General features: G+C 40.6%; 1 protein-coding gene across 1 annotated transcript in view; it reads right to left on the reverse strand.

The window, feature by feature from the left end:
- The window catches only part of CSMD3 (CUB and Sushi multiple domains 3), a 2,043,988-nt gene that overhangs the window by 1,005,224 nt on the left and 1,025,684 nt on the right, over nucleotides 1–13,080 (reverse strand). Inside the window, exon 19 of the mRNA XM_030189879.1 lies at nucleotides 1,493–1,681. Coding sequence (XP_030045739.1) covers nucleotides 1,493–1,681 — 189 coding nt within the window. The remainder of the gene's footprint in view (nucleotides 1–1,492; nucleotides 1,682–13,080) is intronic.

Raw genomic sequence — 13,080 nt, forward strand, 5'->3', positions numbered from 1 at the left:
CACAAGAGCCACATGGTAGTCAGGTGGTAACTCTATTTTGGCACGTGCTGGGCGCGCGTAAACGCTTAAGTGGCTTAGTAAAAGGGCCCTGAATGTACATTCTTTTTGGAAGGTGTAGCAAACCAAACCTTGTTTCACCTCCAGAATTTTCTTCCTGTGTTCTTGAACCTGAACTAAGGAACATAGTAGAAACTATGCATAATTAAATGAGAGCTATGGTGATCAAGGACCAAACCCTGAGGCAGGTTCTCGAAACGTGGATCATATTGGTGTGGGTCCGCTTATGCTTCACTAGATTGCATACAAAGCTAAGTATCATTTTATTAAAAATAGAAAATCATGAAAAGTTTATAAAAGCTTTCTAAAAATGTATTAAAGTTGAAAAGACCAGTGGTGACTTACTGAGTCATTGGGCAGTGAACCCAGTGTGAAACGAGTCACTGCTGGAGTGTGTTGAGTAAGCTCTACAACTTTAATATTCATGTGTCATCAGTGCTGGGTTTTATCAGTATTAAGATCCACCACCCCCACTGTTCTAAAGTTTGACTGGCAAATAGGGACCCTGGTCAGTGCTTCCATTAAGGACCTGCTACCACCATGCAAAAAGGTCATTTAAATATATATATATTTTCACACATTGCTAGGGCAGGAATGCTTGAAATTCCAAGTTGTGTTAATGTGTAAAAAGTTATTTACAAAATTTTGCTATGGGTTGCAAATGAATCTAGTCCTCATTTGCACTCCATATAGGGCTGGCCAAGCACAGACTAGATGTCTGCCTAGATCAGCAGACTTTGGGAGGGTGATGCAATAGTTTTAGCATGTGTGAGAGCCTTTCCTTCTCTTCTTGCTGCTGGGTCTGCCATTGCTCCCCCTACATTCTCCCAAGCCTGCTGGAAGATTAAGGAAGCATCAGTGCTGTGTGGGCCCTGTAGGCACAGACCTGTCCCACTCCTTTCTGAGGAAGAATTCTTTTTTTTGGGGGGGGGGGGGGGTGGGGAGGGGAGCAAGGGAGTATGACAAAGCACCATTTCAGCATGGGTTTGTGCTCAAAGGGTCCACATAATTCTGATGCTTCTTTAATCTTTAGGTTAGCCTGGGAAGAGATAAGGGTGGCAATGGCAGCAAGAGGGGAAAGGGACAGATGCTAGATGTGGGGTGAGGTAGGGAAGGGGAAATGAGAACATGGTCAACTGGTGGGGTTAGAGGGGAAGGGGAGATATTGGCCACTGAAGGGGGGGCTGGAGAGGTGAGAGGGAGATAATGGCTAACCTGGAAGGGGGGTGTTAAAGAAGAGAAAAGGAGATGCTTGACTCCAAGAGGGGTGGGAAGGCAAGGCCTAGGGTTTTCAATACACTTGAGCCAGCCCTGATTCCACCACTGAATTTTGGAAAAGTGACATCTAATATACACTTTTAACATATTAGTATATCAGCTTCTTAGATTATAAATGATTTGAGCAAAATGAAATAGTTTCTAAAGTTATTCTTACCATCACATGTTGGAAGTGGATGACTCCACCAATGATTTTTCTCACACAATAGTGGTTCTTCATGACTCAATGTATAACCCGGATTACAATTAAATGACACAGTAGAACCTATAGAAAAATCTTGACCATAACGATAGCCATGCATAGGTATTCCAGGATCCAAACAAGAATATGTGTCAACTGTCACACCTGAAATTTAGACAACATGTAAAATAAGTGATTAACAACAGATAATAGAAAGTGTGATTAACAACTATTCCAAAAGGATTTTTTTTTCTGACATGCTTTCTTAATACACACAGAATACTTTTATATATAATACATTCCTTTGGAAGATTACATTTTTAAAAAGCATAGGTGCTTTTTAAACTGATAGATTAGAACATGTGGACCTTTAATTTGAATAGTATTACCTACTCATTTGCAATACTCAGTCAACTGTATGAGTAATCAGCATTGAACCAAACTTCTAAATTCAATAGAAATTAAACAAGTATACATGGATTACTCATGCACAAACAAACTGGAAGTATCAGAAAGCATTTGTATATACTCTGAAAATCTTCTGGTTTGGTATGAATTAATTTAACATTCCATAAGTTCATTTTGAACAATGAAGGGATTCAGCTTAATGCTGAGTCTCCTAACATCTGGGAATGCTTTTAGATTGTTCGCTGACAACGGAGCCTCAGGTGAATAACCCCCTGTTTACTAACAGGTTTATTTTCGAAAGAGAAGGGCTCCCATCTTTCGACACAAATCAGGAGATGGGCGTCCTTCTCCCAGTGTCGCCGAAATCAGCATAATCGAAAGCCGATTTTGGGCATCCTCAACTGCTTTCCGTCACGGGGATGACCAAAGTTCCCAGGGGCGTATCGGAAGCATATCATTTTCATCGCCCTTCTCTGTACCTTTTCAAATTCCACTATATCTTTTTTGAGATGTGGTGACCAGAATTACATACAGTATTTGAGGTGCAGTCGCACCATGCAGCGATACAAAGGCATTATAATGTCCTCATTTTTGTTTTCCATTCCTTTTATAATAATACCTTACATTCTATTTGCTTTTCTTAGCTGCTTCCGTACACTGAGCAAAGGGTTTCAACGTATCATCAACAATGCCATCTAGATCCATTTCCTCGTCAGTGACTCCTAATGTGGAACCTTGCATCACGTAACTATAGTTAAGGTTCCTCTTTCCCACATGCATCACTTTGCACTTGCTCACATTAAACGTCATCTGCCATTTGGATGCTCAGTCTCCCAGTCTCTTAAGGTTGTCTTGTAATTTTTCACAATCCTCTTGTGATTTAATAACTTTGAATAACTTTGTGTCATTAGCAAATTTAATTACCTCGTTAGTTATTCCCATCTCTATATCATTTATAAATATTTGTTAAAAAGCAGCGGTCCCAGCGCAGACCTCTGGGGGAATTCCATTATCCACTGACCATTTAACCGTACTCTCTGTTTTCTATTTTTAACCAGTTTTTATTCCACAATAGAACACTACCTCATATCCCATGACTCTCCAATTTCCTCTGGAGTCTTTCATGAGATAACTTTGTCAAATACCTTTTGAAAATCCAGATACACAATATCTACCGGCTCACTTTTATCCATATGTTTGTTCACGCCTTCAAAGAAATGTAGTAGATTGAAGAGGCAAGATTTCCCTTCACTAAATCCATGATGGCTTTGTCTCATTAATCCATGCTTTTGAATATGCTCTGTAAGCAATAAGTCATTTTCTCCTTTCACAAAATGGTGAAGACTTATTTGTTTTCTAAGTCCTTTAATTAGTTGTTTTGAATAGCTTTTGTGAATCCAGATAATAAATATCAGTATCTTTCTATATCCCGCTTAGAACCTCATCTGAGCAATTTGGTGGGTTATAAGTCCATTATAACATAACATGAAAAGTTAATCTTTCACTGGGGACATGGCCCTACCGCTTTTTGCCCAACACAGCAACAGCAATTAGGAATCCAGGGATGGAGGTTGGTTTTATGCCCCCCTCAACCAAAACATATATTCCACTGCCCTTCCATGTTAATTGTTAACACATGTTGATTACATAGGGGGGTCTGTTACTAAGGTGCTCTTGCATTTTTTTAGCTGGTACTACAAATCAGCTGGTGTTAAATGGTAGAGCACCTTAGTAAAAGCCTCCCTTAGCATGGAAATTCATATTGGAAACATCCAATGGGCAGAGTCTGCAGCTTTAAGTTAATATATATATGTCCTTACTGCCCATTAACTATTAACATGATTAATAAGAAAATTGCTATACATTCAGAAGTGAAACTAACTGCAGTCTGCTTTCAGCCATGTTGTTAGCATATATTAGAGACCTATGTACCACATTAGTAACATAACTGTATTCCTCTGCTTTCTGGTGATCAGAGTATAAAATCAATCAGTAAAGTACATTTGTTTTTTCTTCCTTTTTCCAGAGCTCATTTAGAATCTACACTTCAATCAGCCTTCTTCTGTTGCCCCTTAGTGTTAGAACACACTCCCAGTCTCTCTTCAGAAGGAACTATCTTTTTAAATAATGAAAGACTCTACTAAAAACCCATTTCTTTACATTGACCTTTGGCCATTAGATTCCAGAGTCAGTTGACCTGAAAACTCTGTTGATGTGAAAATCCAGTTGACAACACGGGCATTCGGCATTCACTCAGTCACCCCCTTCTATCCAAACACCACACCAGAAGCCAATTTCTTTAACGAATGTGGATTTATTTAGGCCGCAGCCAGGTCCCAAAATTTTATTTACCGTAAACCTTCACATAAACCATCATTGGTAAACATCATTGATAAACATCATTGATAAACATCTCCCTCCGAGTACACAGCCCTTCTTGCTTATATTACTACAGGCTGTGCCGTCCAAGCACCCTGTTATATTACTACAGGCTGTGCCGTCCAAGCACCCTGTTCCTCCTCAGTGCTGTCTGCTATAGCACGCTGTCCAATCAAATGCATCCCGTACAAGGATGCATTTACCACTTTCACCAAAGCTATTGGCCCCCTGGCCGTCCAAGCCAGGAGACTAGCCGTGTCCATCTTGTTCTGTAATCCTGCCCGCATGCAGGCATAACATTTCGCTCAGTATTGTAACTTTCAACAGGTCATTAACATATACATAGTAACTCAGTTTGGCATATTATCCGCTGAGGTGCTGTGTACTCGTCGCTAATGTTACCTAAGTTCCATAGCTTATGCCTTGCTGCGACAACGACCCTTCCCCCGTACCTCATGGGCGGGAGGGCGGGTCAACACTGCTCTCTCTGCTTGCTGAAATCCAAATGGCGCTGTGTCTCCCTTCACAGCCCTTCTTCACCCCTCCTCCCTACCCGCCCCTTTACCCATCACCCTTCAATCTCTTATCCTTCCTATCCACTCCCACTCCTCCCTCCCTCTCCCCCCCCCACCCCAGGTTCTTCCTGAGCCTTCAGCCCGGTTGTAATCGGCTCCCCTTAAAGGGTGAGCCTTTCCATCAACACGGGCATTCGGCATTCACTCAGTCACCCCCTTCTATCCAAACACCACACCAGAAGCCAATTTCTTTAACGAATGTGGATTTATTTAGGCCGCAGCCAGGTCCCAAAATTTTATTTACCGTAAACCTTCACATAAACCATCATTGGTAAACATCATTGATAAACATCATTGATAAACATCTCCCTCCGAGTACACAGCCCTTCTTGCTTATATTACTACAGGCTGTGCCGTCCAAGCACCCTGTTATATTACTACAGGCTGTGCCGTCCAAGCACCCTGTTCCTCCTCAGTGCTGTCTGCTATAGCACGCTGTCCAATCAAATGCATCCCGTACAAGGATGCATTTACCACTTTCACCAAAGCTATTGGCCCCTGGCCGTCCAAGCCAGGAGACTAGCCGTGTCCATCTTGTTCTGTAATCCTGCCCGCATGCAGGCATAACATTTCGCTCAGTATTGTAACTTTCAACAGGTCATTAACATATACATAGTAACTCAGTTTGGCATATTATCCGCTGAGGTGCTGTGTACTCGTCGCTAATGTTACCTAAGTTCCATAGCTTATGCCACAGCCCACGGCAACGACTCCTCGTTCGCCGCGGGCTCCCCCCAAACCCTGGCTGCGACCTACCACCAGCGTAATGGCTTCAATAAAATTATGTAAATCAAAGTTGAATATATCCAGGCCCACATCAGACAGGTGGACCCCATCCGATCTATATCAACCCGCACAAGATTCTTTAAGGAACTCATGCACAATCACTTGCCCTTTAACTGACCCCATAAATTTACCCATCCACCTATTAATATTTTTTTTTTTTTTTTTGCGTGTGCCATCGATCGCTGTATGCGACCTCTCACCCCTCCAAACTCGTCCCTTCTTGCTTAATATTACTACAGGCTGTGCCGTCCAAGCACCCTGTTCCTCCTCAGTGCTGTCTGCTATAGCACGCTGTGTAATCAAATGCTATAGCACGCTGTGCAATCAAATGCTATAGCACGCTGTGCAATCAAATGCTATAGCACGCTGTGCAATCAAATGCAATGAAATGCATCCCGTACAAGGATGCATTTACCACTTCAACCAAAGCCCCCTGGCCGTCCAAGCCAGGAGACTAGCCGTGTCCATCTTGGTCTGTAATCCTGTCCATCTTGGTCTGTAATCCTGCCCGCATGCAGGCATAACATTTCGCTCAGTATTGCAACTTTCAACAGGTCATGCCAGTTTTAATAAATCACTCTGTATTGTTTTCACTAATAGCACAGTCATCCCCGCTAAATCATTGCCCCCTAAATGCAGGAGGAGAAACTGTGGCTAAATCATTGCCCCCTAAATGCAGGAGGAGAAACTGTGGCGCACTGGAAGTCATCAACTCCCACTCTATGGTTGGCAACAATTGAGCCCACAGCATCCCTCTCTTACCCAACCATCGTACAGCCCAAAAATAAGAGTGAGTGACCACAGATCCATATCTGGTACTGTTCCACCACGTCCACGTCACCTGCAAGTCACATGCAATTAACATACTATCAAATACGTCACCTGCAAGTCACATGCAATTAACATACTATCAAATATGGCAAGCCACATGCAATTAACATATTATCAATTAGGGCAACAACAGGAAAGCCAACCCATGCAATTAACATATTATCAATGAACAGGAAAGCCAACCCATGCAATTAACATATTATCAATTATGGCAACAATAGGAAAGCCAACCCCAGTAAACCCCACTGCAAAGGACCACCCACCCTAACAGGGCTAACCCTAACAGGGCTACTAACGTGGAGGCCGAATGTATCTTTTGAACGCACTCGATCCCCACCGGCCTAACCGTTTAATTTGTTCACATGGAACTCCATGCAGAGCAGCCGAAGTCGCCGCCCCAATCCGGAATGAGTCCGAACTAAATGTTGCAGATTCCAAGCAAGGCCGCCCGAGTAACACACAACTGCAATACTTTGATGAATTGAAATCGAGTCAATGGGGACGCATTAGCATGGAGCAGCAGCCAGACACCCCCCATTGGTCTAATCTGCAGGTACTGTTGCAGATTGTATAAAGGACATGTAGTTTCCGGTAAGTGTGGTCTAATCCACATGGGTGAACCTCTGGCCAACTGGTCAGTTTTTGAGCTCCGTATGAGTAAATCAATCCCAGTCTGTGTAATAGTCACATCCCGCGTTAACAAACCCTTGACAGCCCCCGCAGACTTAGACCGGGTGTGAGTAAATCAATCCCCGTCTGTGTAATAGTCACATCCCGCGTTAACAAACCCTTGACAGCCCCCGCAGACTTAGACCGGGCCACCAACTCACTCACCCTAAGGGCCCCATGAACAGCCAATGCGAAGGCACAGCGGAATAGCCGTACCTCAAATGGCAAGCTGAAATCCAAATGGCGCTGTGTCTCCCTTCACAGCCCTTCTTCACCCCTCCTCCCTACCCGCCCCTTTACCCATCACCCTTCAATCTCTTATCCTTCCTATCCACTCCCACTCCTCCCTCCCTCTCCCCCCCCCACCCCAGGTTCTTCCTGAGCCTTCAGCCCGGTTGTAATCGGCTCCCCTTAAAGGGTGAGCCTTTCCATTTTCTAAACTTTTACACATGTGTGTGTTATCTTAGCTGCATGCCACTGTCCTATGTTTAATGGATGTTCTTATCCTCCTTTTAATTTTATTATTTTAAATTATTTTTATTGTAAACCACCCTGATCTGCTTGACAGAAAGGTGGTATAGCAAGTTCTTAATAAACATAAACATAATGGATTAAATTCTATAAATGGCACCTAAAAGAATCAGCACTGAACCAAGTAGCGCATAGTGCTATCCTATAAATGATGCTTAAAGTTAGGTCACATTGCATAAACGGATGAAGGAGGTGGACAGTGAAATATGAAAAATACAATACCCAAACTCTCACCCATAAAATCTGCACACCAGACAATAATCAGAATGTAATACACTAGGAGGAAAAAGCCTTGACGAACCACAAGGACTATTTCACATTTCTCGGACTTCTTGGCAGCTACAGTCTTATCATAGGCATAAAAAACCTCTAGTGTATACATTTTTCTATTTGATTGCTTAAAGTGCTTTAAAATGTTTCAAAATGCTTGCTGATAATTCAAAGATATAAACTTGAACTAGTCAGTGCTAACATTCAGTCAATTTTAACAGCCCATTCTGCATGCAGCCTCCGCTTCCATCCGACGATGGCCAGCATTTCGACCTCTGCATCAGGGACATGTGGTGTTGATGGCATGCTCCTCAGCTTAGTCTTGCTCGGTGCTTGTGACTTGGATTGGCCACTGTTGGAAACAGGATACTGGGCTTGATGAACCTACAGTCTGTCCCAGTATACAATCCTTATGTTCTTATTATAGGCAAGCCTCATCTTTCCAAACTTTTCAAATAAGATATTCAAGGTCTATTCAAATATTTATAAAAGAGATAGGTTTTCAAATGGTACAAAAATACCATATAGGTCTTAATATCTCTTACAAAAACTTGGGTGAAATTCCATAGTTTAGCCCCTTTACCCATTAGCGACAGTTGTTTTGTACTTCTCATCCGGCAGACAGATCTAGGAGGTTTAGCCAGTTCCAGTTCATTAGCTGAACAAAGATATCTTTGAGGGGTATATATTGTCACAAAGTCCTTTAAATAACTTGGATAGAGGCTGTAAACTGGGACAGAGGTTGTAAACTATCTTAAACATAAAAATTAAAATTTTAAACTTTATTCTGGCAACCAGTGACAACCAATGAAGCTGAATCAGGTAAGGTGTCACATAATCATACTGCCTCTCACCGAAGACTGATGTAGCTGCAGCATTCTGAACAGCTTGCAGCCTATGAATTTGCTTCTGGGGAAAACCCATAATTTTGTATGTAAGAGGTTCATTCAAATTCAAAATGTGTGTCATAGGCGGTCGGTGGCCCAACTGTTTGGGGAGGCTAAAGGGGGCGGAGTTAGGGGTGGGGCCAGGGGTGGAGCTTAAATCCATAATTGTCTGATAACACACAGAAAAAATAAATAAATAAAAATAAAAGTCACAATTAATACCTTTTATTAAATGTAGATATTAGATATGTATCATATGTCAAAGAATAAAGTGGTTGCTCAAAGCATATTCTAACCACAATCGCTCAACTGCAAAATACTATACACAACTTTGTGCAAAAACACTCAGAACCTTACAGTACCATAAATATTACACTGGGCAGAACCTAATACATCAATATACCACCCATACGGAAAATGCAGACCTTCAATAATATGAAACAAGGGATCATATCATCACAGTTCTCATGTAGAGCCACAAAACACCCTAATTCATGTTTAATGTGGGATAAAATGCCACAAATAAGTAAATAAATAAATATAAACTTTTAATGTTGAGCACCTGATTCTCAAAGTGGACATATTCCAAACACTATAATGAAAATAAAATGATCCTTTCTACCTTTGTTGTCTGGTGACTTTTTCTGATCATGCTAGCCCAGTATCCGATTCTGCTGCTATCTGTCCTCAGGTGTCAGTGCAGTATCTTTGGTATGAACTGCTCATGTGCAGGTCAGGAAGTCACCCTCGTTAAATATCTCCCTGGCAACCCAGGACACCTCCAGCCAACCCCCCTGCTCTCCCAGCAGTAAGGTAAACAAATTAAACCATAAACCAATTTCTACAACTGGTTACACAAGGCTAGAGACAGCTCGTGCTGTGAGGATGGAGGTAAATCAACAAATTAAACCCCCCAGAGCAGCAGGACTCCACAGCTGATCCATCCTGATGCAGCAGGGGAGGCTTAGCCACCCCAAGCCTCTTATACCGGGCGCCTATGGGAATTCGTATCCATATTTCTGAACAGTAGTCCTTTAATTGTCTACAATAAAGGATCATATTTAATAGTGTTCTTATTTCTGCTTTACAAGTCCAGTATCTATTGTCATTTAAATATTTTATATAGAAACAGAGAAAAATAAATGCAAAGACCATTTGGCCTTTATAGTCTGCCCATCCATGCCGATAGGATCTGTGAATTAAGAAACATATGAATTGTTTTACAGAAACCCAGAGGGATAATTTAATAATTAAATTCCTTATAGTAGACCAGCTGTTTTTATCTAGTTGGCATCCTATTTCCAATTCCCATATTTTCTTTGTGCTATTAGGTTCTCCATGTGAACTTGTGTTAATGAACTGATAAAACCTTGAGTATGGTAACATTGTTCACTTAATAATGACATGTTCTGGAGCACAATCATTATATAATTCATCTAATGGAAGTCCAGTATGTAATATGAAATGTCTGAGTTATTATTATTATTACTAATATCAAAAACATATAGCCTGCTCTTCCAAATGTTCAAAGCAGTTTACAATACATACATAATATTCTAGAACAATAAATAATTCTAAAATATAACATAAAACTTCAAACTTTAAATTTTAAACTTGCAAAAAAAAAAAAAACCAAACACACCAACAACACACATTCATCTATACTGATATCTCTGCAGTTGTAGCCACTTAAAGATTTGAGAATGTGTAGATTATGATTCTCATTTATTTATTCAAAGGACCTAACGTTATGACTTGAAAATATTTGTCCAATAGACCATATTTCTTGTATTTGTCAGTTTCTCCAGCTTAAGGCCAAGCTTAGGGGCTTGTTATTTACTTTAATTAACTTATTATGTCACAATGACATTCTCAAAGAACATCTGTCCTCTACATTAAAACATTATACTGATTTATGAAATGTTTTCATTGTAGAATATTAGAGGAGGCAGGGGGTGTCTATTCCAAACATTTTCTTAGCTAATATAAGGTGTATTATTTCTTACTCTATCTTTAAGCAGCCAGGCTTTTCCATTTGTACTAGGTCTAGAATCCATTTCATAATAACATAGAAACAGATGGCAGATAATGACCAGCATGGTCCATCCAGTCTGCCCAACATTGTTACCTCCTCTATGCTTTTGATATGGATTTTACTTGTCACTCTGTTCAAGTAACACTCCTCCTTGCTGTAATAGAAAATAGATACAGTAATTTGCAAGAATAGAAAGTTAATCCCTCTTTCTCTTTTAGGTAATTTCAATCTTTTAAGACAGTGTTCTTCAATGCAAGGCCTGGGAGCCAATGGTGGTCCCTTGAGACATCTGGAGTGCCCCTCCCCCCATTGTCTGTTTGTTTGTTTTTGTTATTATGGGTTGTTGTTTTTTTTGTTTGTTTGTTTTTTTTTTTGCTACTCTGCATCTGTACCCAGGCTCAAGACAAAAATGGGAAAGTGGATGGGGGAAAGAGCCACATGCTTGAAGGACATGGCATATCTTAATAGATAAAAAAGAATGCATTTGGAAATGTGCACAACCTTGGAGATACCCCAATGAAGTCTGAAAGTGGGTTGGTGCAGATGGATGTCATTGACACACACGTCAGCAGTGTTGTGGCCCTGCATGGGAAGATTTGGTGGTTCTCCTTCAGCTCATTAGAATCCAAAGTGTCTCCAACTTAAAAATGAATGATCACTGTTTTAAGGGCTGTTTCATGCTGGTTTACTTTTCTATAAAACCCTATACAGAAGTGTTTTGAGTGGTTTATATATGTCTGTGGAAATATGTCTGGGAAAATTTACAATATATAAAAATGTAAATATTCAGCCTGTGGTAGCCAGCAATTTGTTTTCACTGCCATCAGCTTTATGGTACAATCCATGGTACTCACCCATGCTGATTACTGTAATAGTATCTTCATTGGATGTAAGGCCCAAATCATGAAAAAACTTAAAACTGCCCAGAACACGGCAGCTACTTATTTATGGGAAGCCTAGATTCGAAAGTGCAACACCCCTCCGTATGAAACTTCATTGGCTCCCCATTAGAGAACGAGTCAACTTTAAGGCCATCACACTAATTCACAAGATCATCCATGGAGTATCATCAAGTTACATGGTCAATCTATTAAATCTTCCATCCAGAAATAGGTCAACATCTTCGCGAACATACCTTAACCTGCACCTTCCCAATTGCAAAGGACTAAAGTACAAAACATATCATGCATCTAACTTCCCCTACCTGGGATCCCAACTCTGGAACGCTCTACCCAGATACATTCGATCAACTAGTGAATACATTCCCTTTAGGAAACTATTGAAAACCCATCTATTCAAACAGATTTACCCGAACGACTTGACCTACCATAAGCAAACATAAGCAACCCATCCATTTACCGGTTCATCTAATCATTAACAACAATGACTCAGGAATTACTTCCTACCAACCTTCTTATCCTTCATGCTCTTCCCCTACCTCTTCTTTATCGCTCCACTTCCTTACCTATCCCTATCCTTTCTCTCATACCTCTTTTATCCCATTTACTCTTTGTTCATTTGTCCTACCATATACCTCCTTTGTTGATTTTGATACTACAGATTGTATTCTCTTGTTACTATGTAAGCCGCATTGAGCCTGCGATGAGCGGGAAAGCGCGGGGTACAAATGGAATAAATAAATAAATAAATTTATTTCAAGATATTAAATGCCAGGCCATGTTTGGACACCAACATTGAACATCTAGGTATGTGCAGACAGTTGAGGTCCACCTGTATTTTAAGTTATGTACTTTTGTTTTTAAAATACTTTATGACAAGGCCCCAATCTATATGAAAGATTTCATCTACTAAATATAGAGCTGCCCAGGCTTCTGTTGTTTCTTTTACCACTGCAAAAACATTCACAGTATTTTTTTGTGATGGTCTTTTCCATTGTAAGGGCAAACTATATTCCCAGATAGTTCATGAATTTGGTGCTTATTTGAAATGGAAAAAAAAATTTCTGATTCTAATACATAAGTATATCTATTAAAAGGCATTACCCCTGATTTTGATCAGCTAATTATATTAATTAAAAATGTATTAAACTGATCAATTAATTCTAGTAATATTGGGATATACTTTGCCTCTAGGAACATGGGAGTACAAGCCCCCACACCCGGGACTGATGTATACATTCATCCTTCATATCTTAGAATACCCTTTGTGGCATATGTCGAAGGAGCACACATA

This window comes from Microcaecilia unicolor, chromosome 1 (assembly GCF_901765095.1).
Source record: "Microcaecilia unicolor chromosome 1, aMicUni1.1, whole genome shotgun sequence".
In the NCBI taxonomy this organism is placed as follows: Eukaryota; Metazoa; Chordata; class Amphibia; order Gymnophiona; family Siphonopidae; genus Microcaecilia; species Microcaecilia unicolor.